The sequence below is a fragment of the Neomonachus schauinslandi genome, chromosome 11 (assembly GCF_002201575.2).
Source record: "Neomonachus schauinslandi chromosome 11, ASM220157v2, whole genome shotgun sequence".
NCBI lineage: Eukaryota > Metazoa > Chordata > Mammalia > Carnivora > Phocidae > Neomonachus > Neomonachus schauinslandi.
The window spans coordinates 65877853-65890602 of record NC_058413.1 but is presented as its reverse complement, the minus strand read 5'-3'; the positions used below and the strand labels follow the sequence as shown (position 1 = coordinate 65890602).

General features: G+C 44.3%; 1 protein-coding gene across 1 annotated transcript in view; it reads left to right on the top strand.

Moving 5' to 3' along the window:
- ME3 (malic enzyme 3) overlaps window positions 1–12750 on the top strand; it is a 202317-nt gene that overhangs the window by 178047 nt on the left and 11520 nt on the right. Inside the window, exons 8-12 of the mRNA XM_044919338.1 lie at window positions 6122–6219; window positions 6485–6598; window positions 8235–8340; window positions 8942–9084; window positions 9650–9823. Of these exons, the coding sequence (XP_044775273.1) occupies window positions 6122–6219; window positions 6485–6598; window positions 8235–8340; window positions 8942–9084; window positions 9650–9823 (635 nt within the window). The remainder of the gene's footprint in view (window positions 1–6121; window positions 6220–6484; window positions 6599–8234; window positions 8341–8941; window positions 9085–9649; window positions 9824–12750) is intronic.

Sequence of the window (12750 nt, the reverse complement as noted above, 5' to 3'; positions counted from 1 at the left end):
GGGGGGGGGGGGGGGGGGGGGGGGGGGGGGGTCCTGTGGGAGTCTCTCTGATGGAATATCTTTGGCGCCATCTGGTGGCGCATGTCTTGCACATCTCCTTTCAGGAGGCAGAAGATGGTCTGAAATATAATCAGATGAGCAGAAAACCCCTCTATCCAATGGAAGGAAACTAATACTTCACCTAGAGAAGTCATCTAGTTCAGTGCATCTCAGGCTTAAATGGGCATGTAAATCATCTGCAGACGTTCTGAAATACAGACTCTAACTCAGTAGAACTAAAATAAAAGTGGCTCTTGAGAGCCAGATATAGGATGGGTGGAGGTATTTGTGGAAAAACAGAAATGGGGAGTAGCTGATACAATAAGTGGACTATGAGAAAATCATAGACAAGGGTATTTAGGAATTTGGAGGAGGGTCATACCATGCAATTCTCACTACCTGTGTAAGTGATTTAAATAATGACTTAAATTGCTTTTTGATGCTTTCTTGGGTGTCAGCTTGGTGTTCCTTTTGAATGCAGTACAGTGCTGAGCCTGGCCATGATACAGCCCCACTTTATTCAGGTTAGATAAAAAGTAGATCTGGGAAAAGAAGGGGAGGCTAAGGATGCCTGGCTGGGGAAAACAGGATGGCTGGCATAGGAGATCCTGTGTACTGAGTCTTAAGGAATAAATAACGAACTGTAGAAGGTCCTATAGATAGATGGTAAACAGCATGGGCAAAGCACAGAAGTGTAAGAAGACATGACCTGTTAGGGAATGATCAATAATGCACCTGGTACATAGAGTATGTGGGGAGGCATGAAGCAAAGATAGGCTGATGCTGACAACATACTTTTCTATACGTGAACTAACAAAAAGTGTATTATGAACAACCTCTTTATAGTTGTCATCACACTTGGATGACACAATCAGTTAATACCAATTATAGTTTCTTTACAAAGTTATACTTTCAGTTAATACTTTCTTTACAAAGCAGGAATGAACCTATTTTGTTACCAAGGGTATCCTTGGTACCTCAGAGTCTGATACAAAATTGATGCTTAATAAATAAATGAAGGCAATGAATTCCACAAAATGACCTCTGACTACTGATTACATTACGGTTATTGGTGCTCAAGCCTTGGCAAACAGGGAGTTCCCTGAGGGCAGGGACCATGTGTGATTCACCTTCCCTAGTGCCTAGCATGGTGCCTGTCACCTGGCAGGCCCTCAGTACATGCACAGTGAGCTCCTCAGGGACCCTCAGAAGGGTGTTAGGAAAGCCCCCAGTAGTCCTCAGCCCAGGCTGTGGGACCCTGTGACACTTTAGCAGTTCCTCCAGGCTTCCTGTGTGAAGGCTGGAGAGCCTGCACTCCACCTTCTGTGTTCTTACCTCAGGTCCTGCCTTCTGATGTCCATAATGATGAATGTGCACTTATTAGGCTCCAGCTGTTTTCTATGTTCCCTGTCTTAGCCCAACACATGCCCTCTAAGCCAGGTACAAATCTAGCCCATATTCTGGGAAAAGGCCCTTCCCCAGAGCTACAAAACACAAATGCCTTAGATAACTGGAAAGAGAAAACAGAAAATTCACTCATATTCCCACCCTGCAACCTTTAGTATTTTGTTATTCCTTCCAGATTCCGTGTGTGTGTTTCATTACAAATAGAACCATGACATGTAGACCTTTTAAGGTTCTCTTCCTTCCAACTAATTCAGTGAAGCATAGTCTAATGGTTAAGAGCACAAGGCCTAGAACCTGATTCCCTGGGATTCCCTGATTCCCTTCAAATTTTCACTCTGTTATATGATCTTGGATAACTCAGCAAACTACTCTGTACTTCATTTTCCCAGGCTGTAAAATGAGGATGATAATAGTTAGGATTAAATAAATAAACATCTTTACAGTTAGACATGTGAAGCACTTAGAACAATATCTAACATAAGTTAAAAACTTAATAGCATTTTCTATGTTGCCACATCATCTTCATAATGATCATTTTTAATGGATGCAATATATGTCCACACTAGCTAATTTACTTAACTCTTACTCCTTTGTTAGATGTTTATTTCCAGTCATTCCATATTATAAATAACACAGTCATAAATATCCTAGGACATGCGTTGTGGATTTTTCCGTACATAGCTTCCTAGAAGTAGAAGTATAAGGTTAAAGGGCACAAACATTTTATGCCTTTGGTCTATACTGGGAAATAATTTTCCAAAAAAGGTCATAGCATTTTAAAATACAATTTATGCTGGAACTTTTTACTTTTCACTACTCCCTCACCAACCTTGGATGACATCAAATTCTTTGATTTGTGCAACCTTAACAGCCCATAAGTAGTCCCACTATAACTTCCGTTTCTTTGACTATCATGGAAGCTAACAGTGCCCATGTGATTACTTTATTGTGAACTGTCAGTCAGGGTCTACACCAGTTGCTTTAACAGAGAAGACTTAGTACAAAGTATTGCTTATTATGTATTTTAAAAATGAAAAGCCCTAAGGACCTGCTCCCAGCCCTGAGGCTAGGGAACATAGAGAAGACCAGGCGGCAGTCCACTAGTGTTGGTGTCTCTGAGGGGTGCGCTATGAGGCTAGTTCTGCAAGTGATGGACAAACTGCAAACTGAATTGAACTGCTGCTTCTAGAATATTCTGTTGCTGTAGAATTGGAAAACCTAGGCTGTGGGGTTTCCAGATTTAGCAAGATGAAAATGCAGCATGCCTACTTAAATTTGAATTTCAGGTAAATAATGAATAACTTTTTAGAATATTTATAATAATATTGCATGGGACGTACACTAAAAAAGAAGTTATTTGTTGTTTATCAAAAATTCAAAGTTAAGTGTCCTACATTTTATCCGTCAATCTTACAAGGCAGGGATGATGCTGGAAAAAGCGTTCTGTCCCCCTCACCTAGTCCTTCCCTCACCCTCTGGTGCCAGTTATTGGCAGAGCCCAGCATAGAGCCAGTTGGCAAAGCTGGGAAGTGGTTTGCAGACAAAGCCAAGTGAAGGGTGGGTTTGAAACTGAGAAACAATTACCCGATAATTGGCACACTCCATCCTTTCAACTGTTCAGCATCCATACACACGGTTCTATACACTGGTACTTCCAGACAACAACAAAAACAACTCTAACAAAATACCTAATAAAATACATCTTTCCAACAAATGAAGACATTCTCACCTTCTCCCCAAAATGGGGAGGGGCAAAGTCTCTATAGTCATTTTATTCATCTCTGGAAAATAGTCGCACTACCCATCTCTGGGCAAGATTAACTACTCTTTAAACTCAGTCACAGTCACATTTGAAAATTCTGTCACCTAAAGACTAAACTAAACTCCAACAATACTTATATAAAAAATAAGAGGAAGGAGAGGGAGAATAAATTAGCTAATATATACCATTACGTAAATCACATAATCATCAAGGAAGAAATTATGCATAGCTGCTATATTCCTTGTTTCTGTAATCAGTCATGAGGCCATATCTGATGCTTATACATTTCTTCCTCAACCTCCCATTCCATGTTTTCTTGTCCTCAGAGAGGACCTCGGTTGGCCAGGGTTCTTTAGTGGGATGATCCAAACCTTTCTCTCTGAAGGATGTGAATCCTCAGTGGTCCTGCCTCTCTTTTCTTGCAGCAGTATTCACTAACATCTCCTATTGAGCATGCAAGTACTAAGAGGATCCCCTGGGTTCAGATCTAGTCCCTCCTGTCCTCCATTGCCCCTCAGTCATCAAATAGCCTGATGACAGCCAGTAAAGTAACCCTGTCTTTCTTTGTCCACTGGTTTCATGGCAAAAAAAGAGAACCAAACAGCCAGGTGGCAGTCTCAACTCTCCATTTGGTAGAACCATGTTGTGAACTCTTATGGAAGCGTTTGTCTCTTGGGAACCAACACCTCCAATCCAGAGAGCACAGAACTGAAGGGACAGGAAGCAAAATTTCTGCTAGTAACTTACTAGGTGAAATGGTGAAAGGAACCACTTCCACTTCAACCCCTTGATTTCCAGACCCAAGTATTCTGGCTTTGGGAGAAAGAGCACAATGTGTTGTTTGCTAAGTCAAATCCTATACTGCATCCTGTAAGATAAAACTTCACCAGCTTCATAGAGTGTTACCAACTGAGTCTTAGGTAAGTCTTTGGTAGCCCATTCTACTGATCTATTAGGCCCGCTGCTCCTGGGTGGCAGAGTACATATTAAGACCACTGAATTCCGGGGGCATAAGCCCAGTGCTTCACTTCTAGTACTGTAAAATGAATTCCTTGATTAGAGCCTTATTGTCTGAAATATACCAGGATGATGACTAGGACATCCACAGATTCCAAACATCCACAGATTATGGCACTGGCCAAGTATTATATACAGGGGAAGAAAATCTATATCCAGAATATTTGTTTATTCCAGGGAGGATAAATCTCTTTCCTGTCTATAATGGAAAGAGTCCAATGTAATCCTGCTGCCAGGTAGACAGTCCTCCCAGGGAATGGTGCCATACCAGGAGCTCCATATTAGTCTCTGCCATTGACAGGTTAGTCATTCAGCAGTAGCAATAGTAGGTCAGACTTCGTGAGAGGAAGTCCATGCATAGCTTCCATCCTTGCCACCATGGCTACTTTGTACATAAACTCATGGAGTAAATCCTAGGTGGCTGGAGAAGGACGCTAAGGTACACAGGACATGCCATTTTGTCCACCTGATTGAGGGAACCTATTTCATTATGCCCTTTGGTGAACTTTCCTATGTGGCACAAATATGTTTGCACTCTATACCTATCCCAAGAGGTCCATCCACACACCCCTTCCCCAGACTTCCTCATCATCAGTCTTACTATTTATTCTATTCTAAGTCCCTGACCATCAACCAAACCATTAGCAACTGCCCATGAATCAATGTAGACCTAGCCATCTCTTAGACCAAAATGGACAACCAAATTTACAACTTGAAGTCCTATCCATTAGGAATATTTTTCTTGCTATCACTCTTTAGTACTATCTTTTACAGGAGCTGTGTAGCTGCAACCAGAAACTTCTCACTGATGCCAGTATATCATTAAGAATAATCAGTAAGGGCGCCTGGGTGGCTCAGTTGGTTAAGCGACTGCCTTCGGCTCAGGTCATGATCCTGGAGTCCCGCATCGGGCTCCCTGCTCGGCAGGGAGTCTGCTTCTCCCTCTGACCCTCCTCCCTCTCATGCTCTCTGTCTCTCATTCTCTCTGTCTCAAATAAATAAATAAAATCTTTAAAAAAAAAAAAAGAATAATCAGTAAACCAAGGGGCGCCTGGGTGGCTCAGTCATTAAGCGTCTGCCTTCGGCTCAGGTCATGATCCCAGGGTCCTGGGATCAAGCCCCACATCGGGCTCCCTGCTCTTCGGGAAGCCTGCTTCTCCCTCTCCCACTCCCCCTGCTTGTGTTCCCTCTCTCACTGTGTCTCTCTGTCAAATAAATGAATAAAATCTTTAAAAAAGAAGAAGAAGAAGAAGAAGAATCAGTAAACCAAGCCCAAGCTTCTTTCTCCTTGGTCATAAGGAATCCCTAGTGAGTCCCTAGGTGTGCACTGGAGGAGAAGAAATCATGCAGCAGAAGAAGGTGTCAAATGAGTCTGAGCCACCTGCTTATGCAACTTACTTGTACCTTCCAGACGGGCTCAAGCCACTGATGATGGCATGCTACTGGGCACACCAACCTTATGACTTGGTGGATAAGACAGGCAGCTCAGATCACATGGTCACTTAATGTCTCATGGCTAGTTTGTGGTCTCACTTTTAATTTGCTTTTAATCCATTTATCCCTTATTCTGTGAGGTTCACACTTCTTTTCAGCTTCTATTATATTTGTCCTTGTCATTTCATTTATGAATGATGGTGGTAGCAGCGCCTGACTATCTGATCCTCTCTCCCAGGGTCCAGTCACAATCCAGGAGCTGTTTCTCAAAAGAACAGTTATCTATAAACAGGGCATATACTTGCTCCAAAACCTGCATGCCTACAGACTTGACCTCTGTAAGGGCTAGGGAGAGTTGCTTGTTCTGCCACACATTCTAGGTGTGGGGAACTCTGCCAAGAGTCTTCCCTTAAGGATGGGGAGCCAGTGGCCAGAGATTGATCTCAGTGCACTCTGTTGCAGGCACAGCCTCTGTCGCTGTGGCAGGGATCCTGGCTGCTCTGCGAATCACCAAGAACAAGCTCTCCAATCACGTGTTTGTTTTCCAAGGTGCAGGTGAGGTAGGTGCCATCAGGAGAACAAGGATGGGTGGAAAAGCATGAAGGAAGGGAGGTGTTCAGGGGTTCAGAGAAGAGGAAGCAGCACAGGTATATTGTGATAATTGCAGCTGTCTAGGCACCAACATTTGGGTGTCTCAAGGACTCCTGGGCCTCCTAGGAGAAGGGGGAAAGGTGCAGAGAAGAGAGGATCTTGGTAAAGCTTCTGATAAATGCTGAGCAGCTGTTTGCCTTGTATCTGAACATCCACCATTATGGTACCTCCCAGGCAGCCATGGGCATCGCCCACCTCCTTGTCATGGCCCTAGAGAAAGAAGGTGTACCCAAGGCAGAGGCCACAAAGAAGATCTGGATGGTGGACTCCAAGGGGCTCATTGTCAAGGTACTGTCAGTCTGGTGACCTAGAGGTTTCCTGACACCTACAGCTATTGGAACTGGACTATAAGACGTCTCCATGGGAGAAAGTGCTCAGACAAAAAACGGAGCAACGGGGGGTAATGTTCTAACCTCCAAAGCAGAAGACACATCCCAAAGTAGCCTTAACTGCTCTGTCCAAAAGCTTTGAATATGTGGGCAGGTGTGTGTATGCATGCCCCTTCCAGCTTTATCTCCCACCACTTCCTGCCTTGTAGTAACCTCCAGCCACAGTAAATCATAGTTTTCCAAATGTAACATGCTCTTCTTGTCGACATCCTTGCATATTTTGTTCTTCTGCCTGAAATGCCCTTCTCTTTTGCCACACACCCACTCTCAACCCTCAACCCCATCTGCTTCCTCCTTGTCTTCTGTTAACTCCTCCAAGATGCTTTCTCTGAGCATCTAGGTCTCAGTCCATTTCCTACATTTATGCTCATGTAGCTGTCCCCCTCCATACATTGTACTTGCCTCACTGTAGGACAGTTGCCCTTTTAATTGTCCCTCTCCCCATTAGGCTTTATAGTCTTCATATCAATGCCTGGCATGTAATGAGTGTGTAATGTTTGAGGTATGAGTGCAAGAATGAATGAGAAACAGTCTAGCTTCTGACTGGACTATGGTGAGGGGCACATTTAGATGGCCTCCACCCTTAGGACTTCACTGAGAGCTCCAAGTTTTAATGCCCAAAATCCCACTAACAGAGAATGTCAGTGAGAGACTTTTTAAAAAGATGACAGAGATAGGAATGGGGGAAGTACATGGGGCTCTCGACCAAGACTAGAAGAAATAGAAACTGACCTTCTGTTATCTCATAGAGAGCCAGATCCTCCTCCCACCCCAGGTCATTCCAGAGCATAATGTAGCACAGGTAAAAGCCACCAGAGGCTGCCAAGTGGCAAGCCACTCTTGCCACCTTTCAACATTATTTTGCTTATCCCAGTAAGCTTACCCCTACTCAAGTCTCTCTTCAAGCTGATGTCTTCACTCTGATTCTCATAAGGCCAGCTGACCCAAAGGAATCATCAGAACATCTGTACCATTTACCAGCCTGTCAAACTCTGACTCCTATTTGAAGAAATGGAAGGATCCTGAGCTTGTGGGAACAGCCAGCCATTGCAAGCCTGTCCTGGGGCTTAGCTTATTATTGTTCACAGGGAGGTCAATGGCTCTTGTAAAATACATTCAAATTAGCTTTCTGACCCTGATGACTCAGGCCCCCTTCCTTCAACTGGCCCTGAGTGCTGGATGCCTTGGGGCCAATGGTCTTGGTCAGACTCAGGTATTTCATGAGAGCCTTTCTGTCCTGGCCCAGGAAGCCATGTCCCTAAAAGTGCAAAGAAAGGCTTTAGGGATTCTCCATGTTTGGTCTGGGCTAAAGAAACCCCACACACCCCCACACTGTGACAAAACACACATTAAAATCCTTAGGTTCCACCTTAGGTTTTACCAGGAGATCTGATCAAGAGGATGAGCGACAAGGCTTCTGACAGCTCAGACCGAAGCACAGGGCTCTCCAGGAAATGCTTTCGGGATCTCCAGAGGCATCCATGTCCAGCCAAGCAATTTTTACTGCCAGTCATCATGTTTTCCTTTCCCTGCAGGGAAGGAACCACCTGAACCATGAGAAGGAGATGTTTGCCCAGGACCACCCTGAAGTGAACAGCCTGGAGGAGGTGGTGAGGCTGGTGAAGCCCACGGCCATCATAGGTAGGAGGCAGGAGTCCCACTGTCCAGCCCAGCTAACCTTCTTGACTTGCAGGTGGAAACTAAGGCTCAGCCAGCAGGCATAAGTAATTGATGGAAGTACCTCTGTCTCACCAATTCCATGTCCACCTCAGTGCCACAGTCTTTCACTGAGTGACTACTGTATAAAAACCATAGAACTAAGGCACCAAGTTGGGACTTAGTGATGCAGAATTATACAGTGCAGTGGAAAAGCACAGGGCTGGTCTCTCTGAGAGGAAGTGAGCACTGCTCTCCCAAAGAGGGGAACCTGGCATCTCTCCCTATATTGGGAGAGGCACACACTCTAAAGGACTTTGCCCAGGAATGCCTTCACAGGACATCTTATCCGGGCAGGGACCTGAAGGGACCAGTGTTCCCTCAGGGATTAAGAGGAGGTCTTACCCAGCTCAAGCAAGAAGACCCTTTTCTCTTCAGCTCCTTCTATCCATCCCTATGGCGGATGCTATCTCCAAGATTCCTGAGTCTTCCATGTTGTACCAAGTACCCCCCATGACCATCACCAGGAGAGGAATGGGGTGTTTATAAAGAGTAGGCATCCCTACAACCCCCCTTTTCCCTGTAGGTGTTGCTGCCATCGCAGGAGCCTTCACGGAGCAGATTCTGAGGGACATGGCCTCCTTCCACGAGCGCCCTATCATCTTTGCCCTGAGCAACCCCACCAGCAAGGCCGAGTGTACGGCTGAGAAGTGCTACCGGGTCACTGAGGTCAGCGGGGAGTCCTTCCTTCCCCAGGCTGAGAGGACATAGTAACATTATGAGTAACCCTATGAGGGTGAAGAAAAATCCCCCCATCCCTGATGAGAAAACTGAGGTTCAGAAAGATGAAATAACTTGCCCGAGGTCACAGAGCTAATAAGGAGTGGAGCTGGCCCTCAAACCCAGGTCTCGCTCCAAAGCCCAAGCTCTCACCCTCATGTTATACTGCTCAAGGTTCCTCTAGTAACATAGAGCTTTGACCAGAACCCAAGGCATTCATAAACTCTAGGTCACCTGCATTCCTGTCATGTCCTGGGTTAGCCCTCTCGGGAGGTGACAGATTAAAAACCTTCACCTTTCAGTGATTTCTTGGCTGCCAGCTAACTCAGTGGGAGCTAAACTTTCTGGTCAAATGAACAAGTGTGCTTTCAGCACCTGCAGTGTGCTCAGCACAATGCTGAGCGTGTGGGAGAGAATGAAGAAGGGTTCGACATTTGGGAGATAAAACTAGGCCCACCATTACTGCCTGAAACCCATCTCCAGGCTCCATCTCCGCTTTTCTTCCTGCCTCCAGGGCCGAGGGATCTTTGCCAGTGGAAGTCCTTTTAAGAGTGTGACTCTGGAAGATGGCAAGACCTTCATTCCTGGGCAAGGAAACAATGCCTACGTGTTCCCTGGAGTGGCTCTGGGAGTCATTGCTGGCGGGGTCCGGCACATCCCAGATGAGATCTTCCTACTGACAGCAGAGGTATCGCTGTCCCTGCTCCCTTGAATGCATGCTCCCAGTCGGGCCTGTCTTCTATACCGGGTCCTACACTGGGCCCCCAAAGATTCCTTCTCTCCTCTCTTCTACTTACCTGCCCCTTAAGCCAGCAGTAGATCCTCAATGCTTGAACCTCAAGCTTCTCTCAAGATCACCTTGAGGCTTAAAGTTCTCTCAGAACACACACATTTTTTTTAAATTGTTATGTTTGTCATCATACACCATCATTAGTTTTTGATGTAGTGATCCATGATTCATTGTTTGCATATAACACCCAGTGCTGCATGCAATATGTGCCCACCTTAATAGCCATCACTGGGCTAAACCATGCCCTCACCCCCCTCCCCTCTGAAACCCTCAGTTTGTTTCCCAGAGTCCATAGTCTCTCATGGTTCGTATCTCCCTCTGATTTCCCCCTCTTCATTTTTCCCTTCCTTCTCCTAATTTCCTCCATGCTATTCCTTATGTTCCACAAGTGAAACCATATGATAATTGACTTTCTCTGCTTGACCTTTTGCACTTAGCACAATCTCCTCCACTTCCGTCCATGTTGATGCAAATGTTGGGTATTCATCCCTTCTGATGGCTGAGTAATATTCCATTGTATATATGGGCCACATCTTCTTTATCCATTCATCTGTTGAAGGGCATCTCGGCTCTTTCCACAGTTTGGCTATTGTGGACATTGCTGCTATGAACATTGGGGTGCATATGGCCCTTCTTTTCACTACATCTGTATCTTCAGGGTAAATACCCAGGAGTGCAATTCCTGGGTCATAGGGTATCTCTATTTTTAACTTTTTGAGGAACCTCCACACTGTTTTCCAAAGTGGCTGTACCAACTTGCATCCCCACCAACACTGTAAGAGGGTTCCCCTTTCCTCACAATCTCTCCAACATTTGTTGTTTCTTGCCTTGTCAATTTTTGCCATTCTAACTGGTGTAAGGTAGTATCTCAGTGTGTTTTTGATTTGAATTTCCCTGATGGCTAATGATGATGAACATTTTTTCATGTGTCTGTTAGCCATTTGTATGTCTTCTTTGGAGAAGTGTCTGTTCATGTCTTTCTGCCCATTTTATGACTTGATTATTTGTTTTTTGAGAAGTTCTTTATATATCCTGGATATCAGCCCTTTGTAGTGTCATTTGCAAATATCTTCTCCCATTCCGTGGGTTGCCTCTTTGTTTTATTGACTGTTTCTTTGCTGTGCAGAAAGCTTTATATCTTGATGAAATCCCATGCTTTTGTTTCCTTTGCCTTTGGAGACTTGTCTTGAAAGAAGTTGCTGTGGCTGATGTCGAAGAGGTTACTGCCTATGTTCTCCTCTAGGATTTTGATGGATTCCTGTCTCACATTGAGGTCTTTCATCCATTTTGAGTTTATCTTTGTGTATGGTGTAAGAGAATGGTCAAGTTTCATTCTTCTGTATATAGCTGTCCAATTTTCCCAGCACCATTTATTGAAGAGACTATCTTTTTTCCATTGGATATTTTTTCCTGATTTGTTGAAGGTTAGTTGACCACAGAGTTGAAGGTCCATATCTGGGCTCTCTATTCTGTTCCATTGGTCTATATGTCTGTTTTTGTGCCAGTACCATACTGTCTTGGTGATCACTGCCTTGTAATATAGCTTGAAATCAGGCAACGTGATGCCCCCAGCTTTGTTTTTCTTTTTCAACGTTTCCTTGGTGGTTCGGGGTCTTTTCTGACTCCATACAGATTTTAGGATTGTTTGTTCCAGCACTTTGAAAAATGTCATTGGAATTTTGATCGGGATGGCGTTGGAAGTACAGATTGCTCTGGGCAGCACAGACATTTTAACAATGTTTATTCTTCTGATCCATGAGCATGGAATGTTTTTCCATCTTTTTGTGTCTTCTTCAGTTTCTTTCATGAGTATTCTGTTGTTCCTAGAGTATAGATCCTTTACCTCTTTGGTTAGGTTTATTCTGAGGTATCTTATGGTTTTTGGTGCTATTATAAATGGAATCGTTTCTCTAATTTCTCTTTCTACAGCTGCATTGTTAGTGTATAAGAAAGCAACTGATTTCTGTGCATTGATCTTCTATCCTGCCACATTACTAAATTGCTGTTATGAGTTCTGGTAGTTTGGGGGTGGAGTCTTTTGGGTTTTCCACATAAAGTATCATGTCATCTGCAAAGAGAGAGAGTTTGACATCTTCTTTGCCAGTTTGAATACCTTTTATTTCTTTCTGTTTTCTGATTGCTGTTGCTAGGACTTCTAGTACTATGTTGAACAATAATGGCGAGAGTGGGCATCCTTGACAAGTTCCTGATCTTAAGGGAAAGGCTCTCAGCTTTTCCCCATTGAGGATGATATTCGCTGTGGGTTTTTCATAGATGGGTTTTATGAACTTGAGGAATGTTCCCTCTATCCCTGTATTCTTTTTTTTTTTAATTTTTTTTATTCTTATGTTAATCCCCATACATTACATCATTAGTTTTAGATGAAGTGTTCCATGATTCATTGTTTGTGCATAACACCCAGTGCTCCATGCAGAATGTGCCCTCCTCAATACCCACCACCAGGCTAACCCATCCTCCCACCCCCCTCCCCTCTAGAACCCTGTTTGTTTTTCAGAGTCCATCGTCTCTCATGGTTCGTCTACCCCTCCGATTTCCCCCGCTTCATTCTTCCCCTCCCGCTACCTTCTTCTTCTTCTTTTTTTTTTTTTCCTTAACATATATTGCATTATTTGTTTCAGAGGTACAGATCTGAGATTCAACAGTCTTGCACAATTCACAGTGCTTACCAGAGCACATACCCTCCCCAGTGTCTATCACCCAGTCAGCCCATCCCTCCCACCCCACCCCCCACTCCAGCAACCCTCAGTTTGTTTCCTGCAATTAAGAATTCCTCATATCAGTGAGATCATATGATACATGTCTTT